Source organism: Sprattus sprattus (genome assembly GCF_963457725.1).
Source record: "Sprattus sprattus genome assembly, chromosome: 5".
NCBI classification, from domain to species: domain Eukaryota; kingdom Metazoa; phylum Chordata; class Actinopteri; order Clupeiformes; family Clupeidae; genus Sprattus; species Sprattus sprattus.
This window is the reverse complement of record NC_137924.1, coordinates 36369867-36380597: the sequence shown is the minus strand read 5'-3', so window position 1 is coordinate 36380597 and position 10731 is coordinate 36369867. Positions and strand designations below refer to the sequence as shown.

The window sequence follows — 10731 nt, the reverse complement described above, 5'->3', positions numbered from 1 at the left end:
AAAACAAATATCCAAAACACAGATCTGTGACATGAATCTCTATTACTTTGTCATAATTACTCAGCAGATCATCTTAGTATCTACTCTGGACATGTCCGCTGTTTTATGTTTCTTGTTTCTAACACAAGCTAAATAGGCCCTGTTATGTCTACACAGACCAGTTATGAGAGTGAGATGGGTAGGGGAACAGAGCCTCAGAATGTGTGCAGCTCTCTTTGATGAATGGCAAGCCAGATGAGACCAGAAGAAAGAAGAGGAGATGTGGGAGATCAGGCCATGGATGGCCGGAAGGCTGAAAGGGGTGATAAGCGGTCTGTCGATGTGAAGCCTCATTTTTAGACGAGTGACCTATGTTCTCTGCCGTTCATTTCACTTGAGCCTTGTAGTTGATAACAATACAAAATGGTGATGATCACTACCCTTTCGTTTTTTCCTCGCACTTCCTTTTATGGGCACAAAATAAACAGACTCTGCTGCTGATCCTAATTCAATGTGAAGTATCGTTTTTATAAAACCATACGCACGCACTATAATGCACAAAATACACACCCATTGCATCCAAATGATGCCCTTTGCACTTGATCAGACATATTTCTTCGAATCATCTCCATTCACGTCCTTTTCATTACCCGTTTAAAACACTCATGTCATGTTGGACTAACTTATAGACAGCGTGTACTCGATGTCATTCATCTCTCACGCTCCTTTTCTGTTCTTCAGGACACGCTGCAGTCAGCTTCACTGCACCACTGTCACAAAGGACTGGTGGTGACTCATCCACTTACATGCTCCATCACTCACTCCATATATCTCATTTTCGCCCTCGCCATCTCCGCGGCTCACACTCATGCGTTCACACACAACAAAGACATTTTCCAACAATGCATCTACCGTAACAATATACGATACAACAAGCCCGTTTGTGTGGCTGATGAATGCAAGTAAGAAAGGGTGGGCAGTCATTCCAATAACCCCACAGAATAATCTGCATTTAATAAAGAAGCATGGACGCAGTGCTTACATCGGAAGTATGGTTTATTTCTTTATAAAATCTCACTCACACACACACTTGATTGCTGACTGCAAACTGACAACACATGCCAACATGCTGAATCACTATCTTCATAATTTCATCCAAGGGACAAAAAACTGCTCTGAAACTGTACTCAAAATATTCAGAGGGTTTTCGTTTTTAAAAGCTTTTCGATTTTATTTGGAAATTACTATAGTATTAAATGAATAATCTGATAACACACTCAATACTAAACTTTTCAGTGTCACAAATAGAATTTTTCCCTTTTTCTCTATTAAACCTCCTTTTGCATCCCTCTTAATTGGAGGTAAAATACATCTCTGGAATGAAAGGGGAAATGTTTCACGTTGAAAATAAGTCCTCTTATTTATTTCAGTAGTCTACCGCTAAGAACAGTCCATCCCTTTCAAGAGAACATCAGCAGGACATCTTAAGGAAATGGAACATTTCAATGATAACATGGAAATGCCCAGATGAAAAACAAGAGATTACATCCCTTGCAAAGCTCAGAAGCAGACAGAATGGCAGCTGGCTCAAACCTGGTCCAAAATGACTATAAACTGTTCAAATATCACCTGTCTATCCATGTGAAAAGATGGCAAAAATAAAATGAGTTTTAATTTAAAATATGAGGAGCATGTACCATTTCAATTTCTTTCCTGAGAGGCGGTGAAATTTACAATCTTTATTATCAATTATGACTCATTCTAATGAACTGTAGGTGGTGACCTGGGAAACACAAGCGGGTAGCTCGTCATCTGCAGATGCGTTGGTTGAGCACGCAGCATTTTGTTGCTGTTGAGTTTTACAACTGATTCTTACAGACAATAATGTTTTCACCGTCTATCTCTTTAAATAACACATTAAAAAAAACTCTAACAGATTTGGAGGTATGATAAGAGCATTTCCGAGAAAGTATTTTAATCAAAAGTGGCTCTTGGGGATATCGGCAACATCATGATTTCACAGACACAACGCTGTCTCGCCCAAGGCAGAGCAGGATGAAGACAAAAGGCTGAAAATACAATCACATGCCCAACTCAGTAGCATCAGAAGAGCCTAATTACAATCACTCCAACCCTCCCCTCCCCTCCCTTCCCTTCCCCAGCACCCCCTCCCTTTCCCCCCTCTCTCTCTCTCCACACACTCCAATGTTAACCTCCTCATCTCTCTCTGTCCTCGTGACAGAGTCTCAGTCCTCTCGTGTTCAGCAGTGACGCTTCAAGTCCTCTGTGTGTACCCTTGTGTTGCAGGCAGAATTATGCCAGACCCATCTCCTCCAGCACACTTCTGGGAGACTCGTCCTCCTGTGGGGAGGGAAAACAACAGGAGGAGGAGAGGAGGTCTCAGCTTGGTCACAAAAAACACTCCTGATCTCATTGTTTATGTACGGCAGTAGAGCTGCAGCTTAGCAATCAGAGAATGGGAAACCGGTCATGAACTCAGCATCTGTAGGGCAATGGGATGAGTAGAGAGAACCTAGACGTGGGTCATGCATGTGCTTAAACATGTAAACAGACACACACGCTTCCTGTTGTTAGATTGTTCTCCAACACTGCACATTGATGTGCACATCCTAACGAACATGCCTTAACCCTCTCAACTACACACACATTTATATATCCCCAACACATATGGAAATACAGCTTGGATCTTTTCCATGTTTACCTCTTGTAGCAGGTCTGCTTGTTCGATAGCCTTGAGCACACTCTTTTTGGAGGTGTCCTGAATTTCTCCTCCCATCAGAAACTCATCTAGGATAAAGTAGGCCTTCTCAAAGTTAAATATGATATCCAGCTCACACACCTAGGCCATAAGAACACATTCAAACAGATCCGTTTAGATCCTCGTTAAACAGATCACATTCACATAGAAACAAGAAACATATTCATTAGAATTATTACACACAATAAAACAACTCTCAGCACACAGAGAAAACTCGCTAGCAAAGAACACATGATGGCTGCGGCTAGGTTTACTATACAGCGAGCACACAGAGAACTAAGTTACAGCACTTCATATAGACCTCTAAAAAAAGACATGAGGGAGAATTCATCAGATGGATAGATGGAGGTAAAGTAAAGATGAGGTAAGAACACTCTGCCTCATCTATCAACAGCTAGAGGAGTGGGAGTGGTGCAGAACATGAATGAGGAGAGAGAAAATAACGACAAGCCTAACATAGTGGCTGAGAGGGATACAGCTGGTCAAATGGGGATAGATAGACAGAGACAGATAGACAGATTGAAAGAAAGAAAGAAAGAAAGGGGTGAATGAGGAGATATGACTCACGCTGCCAAAGTACTTATCCAGCAGCTCCACAAAACGGTGGATGACCTCCAGGGTTATGAGCTCATTGTCCTGCTCTTCCACCGCACAACAGAAATACAGGCTGGCATACCTGCAACATGTGAACACACACACATTTTGTTGTTTAGTTATTTCTTTTTATCATTATTATTACTATATATTCCAGTCTATGGATCTGCACGGACCACCCCCCTGAATCAGGTTCTTATCAGTAGTGAATCCCTGTTCAATACTTCTGTTCGCTGGTCAGTGAAATGACTGTTATGGAAAGTGATGAGTCCCCATAGGAAACACCAGCTAATGTTCCTCACAGAGACAAGGGTTAGGAGTCAGGACACCAGAGACATGTCATGTGGAAGCCCTCACGTATGCACACACACACACACACACACACACACACACACACACACACACACACACACACACACACACACACACACACACAGATTAGCACTTTCCTACTGGACAAGAGAAACAAAGACAAACATGTAAACCGTGTACGTCACATATGAGTACAGAGACATGCACACACAGGCAATAAGGCTCTGTATGCACATATGCTCAGGACCTGTATGCACATATGCAGAAATAGTATCTAGGGCAAAGAAAGGAGGCCAACATCAATGAAAGAAACACAAAAAAAAGAGACTCCACACCCTTGCTGGCCACACTTTCCATCACACAGAACCATGTGTTGTCAGTTTGGCAGTTTGGCCTTAAATGGATGCCCGTTTTGAGGCCAAAGGGGGCCCAAATTAGTTGTGGTCAAATTCAGGGATTGGATGCATTTCCTGCACAGTTTTGCAGCACTGAGGTTCTTTGCTGTTACCTCAAAAACTAACCGTAAAACTGTCAAGCGGTTAATTTCAGTACTGGGGTGTGCTTGTACGGCAATTAGAAGAGGTCAGACAGCCAGTGCACAGACATGGAGGGTGCAGAAGGAAAAAACACGAGACAGAGAGCCCTCTGGTGGCGCACACACACACACACACACAGCAGAGTGGCCAACTACCACCCCACCTTACTTCACACCACTCAATCACTCATATACGCACCCCTGTGAAGCAGTCAGCATGAGATGTGGTAGGACGTAACACTGTGACTCACTCCCAGGTCACTACACTGAAGTGCCTGAGCAAAAGCGCCTGTGGATGAGCGCTCAGCTAGGAAAGGTCACCCAGCTGCAGCCCCGTCATCTGTAGTGCATCGTGGCTCCACCATTTAACACAGGACCACTCCACAAGAGCCTTCAGTGCTACACACTCTGTGTGTGTGTGTGTGTGTGTGTGTGTGTGTGTGTGTGTGTGTGTGAGATGAGGAACCGGATGTGGGTGGTGATGGGGGCAGGTGGAAAATACACCTCCCCAAAACACTGACTCACACAGTGACTCATAAGTAATGCCCATCTAATAATGCATTTTCTGACATTTTACATTTTTGTAGTGTGGAAGAGTTGCTAAGTAAACACTGGGGAGAGAACCACGATCCTTGTGCATCCTAGCTGAGCGCTTCTCTTTCAGCTGACTGGCTGATTACAGCCCCACTCAGGGGAGCTATTGTTTATTACGTCTTGCAGATTAGACATACTGATTGTGATTCGTCACGACTGCTTAGAAGTAAGCAGGACAGGCTGTCTCTTCACTTTAGTCTATTTTCTTATCTGTGGCCGTCGTTGGTATTGAAAGAAAGCAGTAGTTTAGTAAACCTATCACTTTGTGTGTGTGTGTGTGTGTACCTCTTGTATACAATCTTCAGGTCCCTCCACTCTAAGAAGCTGCACATCTTGGGTTTTCTAGCGAGCACCACTTGCATGAGCTCCCGGACCATCTTCTTTTTGTCTCGTTCTGCCGTAGCTGTGTACCACTTCTGGAGCCGTAGCTTCCCCTGCCGGCTGAAAAGCAGCATGAACCGCATCTGAGAAGAGGAAGGAGAAAACAATAGATCGAAGGTAATGGCTCACTGGAATTAAATAATAATGTGTGTGTGCATATGTAGTAGTCCTGGAGGTGTTCATGTGTCTGTGGTTTGTTTGGCATGCCAGATGCATTATATACACCTTATCCTTACCTTTCCATGAAACCATATGCAATTTAAATTACACCCCAGAATCACCGGAATATGGATTGCACCTGATTACTCCCCCCAGAACTGATATACATTCTAACTCTAAAATCTGTGTCACAAAGCTAGTTCCATTCATGGTACATGAGAAATCCGGCTATTTTTTAACACCATCATATTTACTGACATGACTGTTGGACATACTATCAAGAGGCATTTTGGAACATGTTGTAGGCCTAAGGTGTGATTTTCTCCTAAGGATAAAAACAACATTTAACCAAACCAGTAATTGGCCACAGGTGCATTAGTGGGACAAAGGAGTTAAAGACCAAAAGGAAGATCCGAACAGAGAGTAAGACAGAAAGAGTGTGCAAGAAATAGAGCGAAGAGAGAGTGCATGGTCAAGGTTAAGAGAACTGGCCAAGGCACAGCTCCCTAAAAAAAAAGAGGCAGATGCTGTTTCATCTGTTTCAGCCAGTTGAAGATGCCATCATTCCAAAAATCGGATGTCACCAGAGGACCAGACACTAGATATTAGCAGATCCTATGTTTTGTGTTGTCAAAGGTCCTCTAATCCTCTAACAAGTTAGGTTGAAATCAAACACAGACAATGGGAAACTGATAAGTTAGCAGTTAGTTTTCACAAAACATGCAAAGCTACACACAATTTCAGTACTACGGGGTCCTATGGTTAATTACAAACACAAAAAAACTACACACATCCATCTAAGCTATTTTGTCTTTACTTACAGCCGCAAATGTTCGTTGCCCTAAGTATATTCTGACAAAAGGAGAAACAAGAGGCAATTACACACTGTTGCACATACGCATCATAATACTTGACGCGCACCATGCAGAAAAAGGACTACAGTGATAAATACACTCTCCATCAGTGATCTAAAATGGTAAGTTATTTCTCACCAGTAAATGTCAATGACTGTTAGCCATTTTAACACAGAAACTGTGAAAAACGAACAGGTTCACGACGACCCTTCTGCAGGCGAGGTGGCTTCCCGGAAATGCCCGATACTACAGGAACTTTGAGTGATTCAGGAGCATTACGGCTGAGTATGACTCCTTACTGTGAATCAGGCATAATGTTTTATATGTCCATATCTCAACCAAACATGAGTTATTATGCCTATAACATAATTAATATGAATCCAGAAAACCGCTCTATGGATGCACCTGATCAGTGAGTAGGCGGTTTCAACGAGCGTTTCCGGTGTATTAAGTTACGGATAAGAGAGGGCAGAACACCTGGGAAGCGCTGTCATGTCAGAAGACTATTCGTCCATTTCACAAGCTGCAGTATGAGTTTACGAACAACATAAACCAAACGCCACTAACTCGATCGCCCAGTCTAGATAGATACTTAGTTGGTTAGCTAAGGGCATTTATTTATCAGTAAAGATGTCTAGGTTTTGCCCTGACAGATAGCCAGTCAGCTAGCCAGGTAACTAGCCTGGGACTTTAAATTATTTGACACCGTCTGAAGTTTTACAGTACCTTTCCTAACTATCCTACAAAGGCAAACTAACAATACTTCAGCGGACAGATTCTAACCTCCGGTGATTACGTATCACATCAATGTCTGTCTTGAATTTGAGTAAATGCATAAGAACTGGTTTAAAGTGACTAAGGCTAGCAAGCGGCTTGACTTCTGAATGCTAGCCCCTATGCTATCAAGCTACCCTCGATAGTACTGCCCTTTTAATGTTACAGGCTCCTAACTCGCTAGCTAGCAATTTAGCTTTACTAAAATTAGTTAGCTTGCTGATTCAATGCAGGACGGAACGGAACCAAAGCAACACTTACCATATTTATTACTGCAACTGAAGGTCACTTGCGTTGAGTGTTAGATACAGCCTTCTTATTTTGAACCTATAAATGTTAGCATTGCATGTCAAATTTAGTTTACAATATGTGCTTTGGAATATTTGGGCAGCCCATGAAACAGCTTGGAACGGAATCAGGTGGAAGCGTCATAACTGCCTGTTCTTCTTTCTACGAACATGCGCACTGCGCATTTCTTATGTTGACGATAAAATAGAGCCCCCCAATTCAACTTTACTTTTTAACAATTCCTCTAACTCTCCTTTAGTGAATAACACGGGACAGTTTCATAAAAATATATTTTTTGTTTATATGGTGGCACCTATTTTATTCCGTAACATTATGGCGGACAAGATAGGCTGCTGTTGCCATGACAAACTGCAGAGTGACTTTGTTTCCATGGAAACTGTGGTACGATGTCGTACAATCCAAAAATATTTAGGCTGTTCGACAAACAAATGGACGTAGGCTGCACTGTTGTATACTTCGCTATGTTGTCTTGAGAAAAAGTCATTTGGTTTCAGTATGGCCTGGTATGTACAGCCTATTCATTTTAACCTGCACGTCCGTTTTTTTTTTTTTATGATGATGATCAACCAAAGAGCCTTTGGGCAAGTTTTTCAGAGTGAAAGTTAAACCGAACGGTCACCATACAAAGGTAGACAAAAAAAATCCAATGAACCACAGAGATTATATAAACTAGTGTAAGTACTCATTTGGACTGCAGGGGTCGATAGCAAGTCAAACCAGCAAGAAGTAGGCGAAACTCGACCTTTATTACGCAACTTAATGAAAGAGACATCCAGTTGAGGCAATGTGGGTTTTTTTTTCAAAAATAAAATTTATTATAAATAGTGTAAAAATACAATTTTCACAAATACATCTGAAGCATTATTAAATATTATATTAAGCATAATTAAAATAAACATCAAATACATACATCTTTAAAGTAATCCTGTTTCATTCGCAAACTTGGATGTTTCACTCCCATTTTATGTTACCAATGCTTGGAAGGGTAAATGTTGTCCAATGACATCCTATTGCATTGAGGATTAATTCTATATGCAACCCCAAAACTGAACTTAACAAAAGTTAACAACTGGTTTCTCTTCATCTTAGTATGACCTTTAGTAGGCTTAGTTTTTACTGATCCTAGTTGTTTCCACTATAAACTAGTAAAAAACTTCCTCCATTTTAAAATGTAAAGGTTCCCCTTGGATTTGGTAGGACCATGTGTGATGTGTTCCCTGTTATGCCTTTAAAATCTCAGTAGTAAACTGATTGACAGATGTCTCTGCCAATGGGTAGAATGCATGATTCAGGTCCTCATGCTTAAGTCTGTATGTTGGCCCAATGCCTTGGTCATCTAGTGGTCCTGTGGCTGGTTCACTTGCCCCATGAATAATACAACACCTGAGGATACAATGTTAACACTTCACATTAGTGTTTTAGTGTACACACATTAAGTGAAACAAAAATGACAAATTGGGTGGGGGCCAGTCTGATAAGAGGGAGTGATAAGAACAGGAACGCTCACCAGTGTGCTTGTGTTTAATGAGAAAGAGAAATGGCCGGTCCAGAGTAATCTCCTCAATTGCCATCCGTGAAAAGATAACAGCAGCTACAGACAGAAGTTTGAAGCACACCATCAGACACAGCATCATGTTGCACAACATCAACATGTAGTCTTTATCACATTAGCCAGAGTTTGGTCATGTTTTATGTTTGTAAATATGATGTAGCCTACCTGTGGCAGAGGAACCTTTGGTGCCTTCCTCATTCACCTCTAGTTTTACTCTTTGAAGCACCTTGGACACACACAGTGGTTCCTCAGCTGGAGAGAAAGGAAATGGAGACCAAAACAATAGGTTAATTACAAGAATGTAAACAAATAAAAATGCTTCTCACTGAAAAAATTGCATTGTAGTTGAGATGAAAATGGAGTTTTGAGCCACTCACTGGTGATGCGGGAGAAGTCAGCTTTGGTTTGGCTGAAGATGTCTCCTAAACCCATCCGGCTAAGGGTGGATTTTAGGTCCAACTCTGCATCAATGGCAAACCTGAGAGAAACCCAACTTCCTTTTAAAAATGACAACATACATTTTTCATGCAATTTTTATTCTCACTATATACTGAGTCAACAATCATTGATTATCATTTTCACACCTTTTTTTCTGTATATATTAAATGCAATATTTGCTTGTCACACAAAAGTTCTGTCTACCTGGGCAGGGTTAGTTGTCTGTTGACCTTCCTCATCTCCTGCTTCCATTCCTGTAGCCTGTGGCTGCGCAGCTCTCCCAGCAGGGCAGACAGAGGGGTGTCCCGCTCAAATGGAGACACCAGAAGCATACTCAAAGAATCTCCCTCATAAGGAACTTCAATCACGTCATAGTCGACACCATCTGGGGTTACAAAGTCACCTGCAGACAGATAGAAGGATCAGTGAACCACACCACAGACCAACACATTTAGACTGTATTGTAAATGATATATAGTTTACACACTCACCATAGTTAAACTTCTGTGTGTTCCTCATCATTGGTACTGACACTGTGCTGCCATTGGCTCCATGGAATAACATGTGTTGGGTCATCTTGGGGTCAAATGGTGCCTTCCAGAGCCCATGAAAGTGCATGGCATTGAGCAGGACCAGTCGTGTCTGATCACCAAAAGCTCCACTGGGGAGGAACTGGGGAATCATACCTGAGAACACAGATACACTTGATTTAATGGTGCAGTGGTAGCAATAACAGTAATTGTATATTAAGCATTAGTGAATCTCTTTCTTCGTTCTTCTCCCTCTGTCTGTCTATCACTCACTCACCAGCTGTGTGATCAGACACCCATGCATTGATAATCTTCAGGGCAACTTCGGGCTGGTTGAAATCCAGCTGATGGGGCATGGCCTGGAAGCCTTTCTGTAGCCCGCGGCGAAAGCTCTTCTCCAGGAAGAGCTTCCTGTCCACCATAACTCCACTGGCCAGCTCTACACCCTCCTCACTTGCCAAGTCCCTCTGGAGCATCCGCTGTTGACGGGGTATGCCACGCTCTGTACAGATAGAGACCAGAAAAGTAGATCAATCTCACTGTTCAGCAGGAGAGTCTTTTACACGTGTGTCAAATAACTGCTTACTGTCTCTGTGAATAGAAACAGCCTTTGCCAAACGTGGTACGAATGTATTCAGAATTAAAGGAGGATATAAGTTATTCACACACTGAATTCATCCTCATGTATCCAGCATGAGAGATATTTATGCAGTGGTCCATACCTTGCAAAGAGTAGCCCATGTGTGCAGCTAGTGTCTTGAGTGTGTTGCCATAAGCTCCGAGTTGGGCCATGCCCAGGACAGAGGAGATGCCAAAGGGAGAAAGGGCCAGGTTCTTGTCAGGGGAGGACTGTGCCGCCTCAGAGAACACCCGCAGGCCAAAGTCAGTCTGCAGCTCATAGAGGTTACAGAGCCCAGTGCCACACAGGGCCAGAGTCAACA

General features: G+C 42.4%; 2 protein-coding genes across 5 annotated transcripts in view; both read right to left on the bottom strand.

Annotated features, from left to right (window-relative positions):
• Positions 1-2168: 2168 nt before the first annotated feature.
• Positions 2169-7360, bottom strand: ap1s1 (adaptor related protein complex 1 subunit sigma 1). 4 transcript variants are annotated; one of them, XM_080838725.1, is made up of 7 exons: positions 7223-7360; positions 6326-6485; positions 6155-6185; positions 5079-5257; positions 3326-3434; positions 2702-2839; positions 2169-2340 (listed from the first exon to the last, which is right to left on the bottom strand). In XM_080838725.1, exons 4-7 carry the CDS (start codon positions 5255-5257, stop codon positions 2293-2295), a joined length of 474 nt encoding a protein of 157 aa, XP_080694851.1. In that variant the 5' UTR covers positions 6155-6185; positions 6326-6485; positions 7223-7360; the 3' UTR covers positions 2169-2292. The 4 variants fall into 4 exon arrangements, with proteins under 4 accessions (XP_080694851.1, XP_080694852.1, XP_080694850.1 ...); XM_080838726.1 differs by lacking the exon at positions 6326-6485; XM_080838724.1 differs by lacking the exons at positions 6155-6185; positions 6326-6485.
• An 805-nt stretch (positions 7361-8165) lies between these two features.
• The window catches only part of serpine1 (serpin peptidase inhibitor, clade E (nexin, plasminogen activator inhibitor type 1), member 1), a 3734-nt gene continuing 1168 nt past the window's right edge, over positions 8166-10731 (bottom strand). The window contains exons 2-9 of the mRNA XM_080838415.1: positions 10513-10731; positions 10068-10292; positions 9752-9946; positions 9465-9663; positions 9200-9300; positions 8988-9074; positions 8778-8861; positions 8166-8653 (exon numbers count right to left, since the gene is read on the bottom strand). The exon at positions 10513-10731 is cut by the window's right edge and continues 20 nt beyond it. Of these exons, the coding sequence (XP_080694541.1) occupies positions 8607-8653; positions 8778-8861; positions 8988-9074; positions 9200-9300; positions 9465-9663; positions 9752-9946; positions 10068-10292; positions 10513-10731 (1157 nt within the window). The 3' untranslated portion in view covers positions 8166-8606. The remainder of the gene's footprint in view (positions 8654-8777; positions 8862-8987; positions 9075-9199; positions 9301-9464; positions 9664-9751; positions 9947-10067; positions 10293-10512) is intronic.

Coding starts and splice junctions, on each gene's coding strand:
- ap1s1 (XM_080838724.1), bottom strand. Junction 3,435..5,078: donor CTGAAGATTGTATACAAGAG/GTACACACACAC, acceptor CACATGTTGCAG/GTATGCCAGCCTGTATTTCT. Junction 2,341..2,701: donor AAGCAGACCTGCTACAAGAG/GTAAACATGGAA, acceptor CCCTCCCCACAG/GAGGACGAGTCTCCCAGAAG.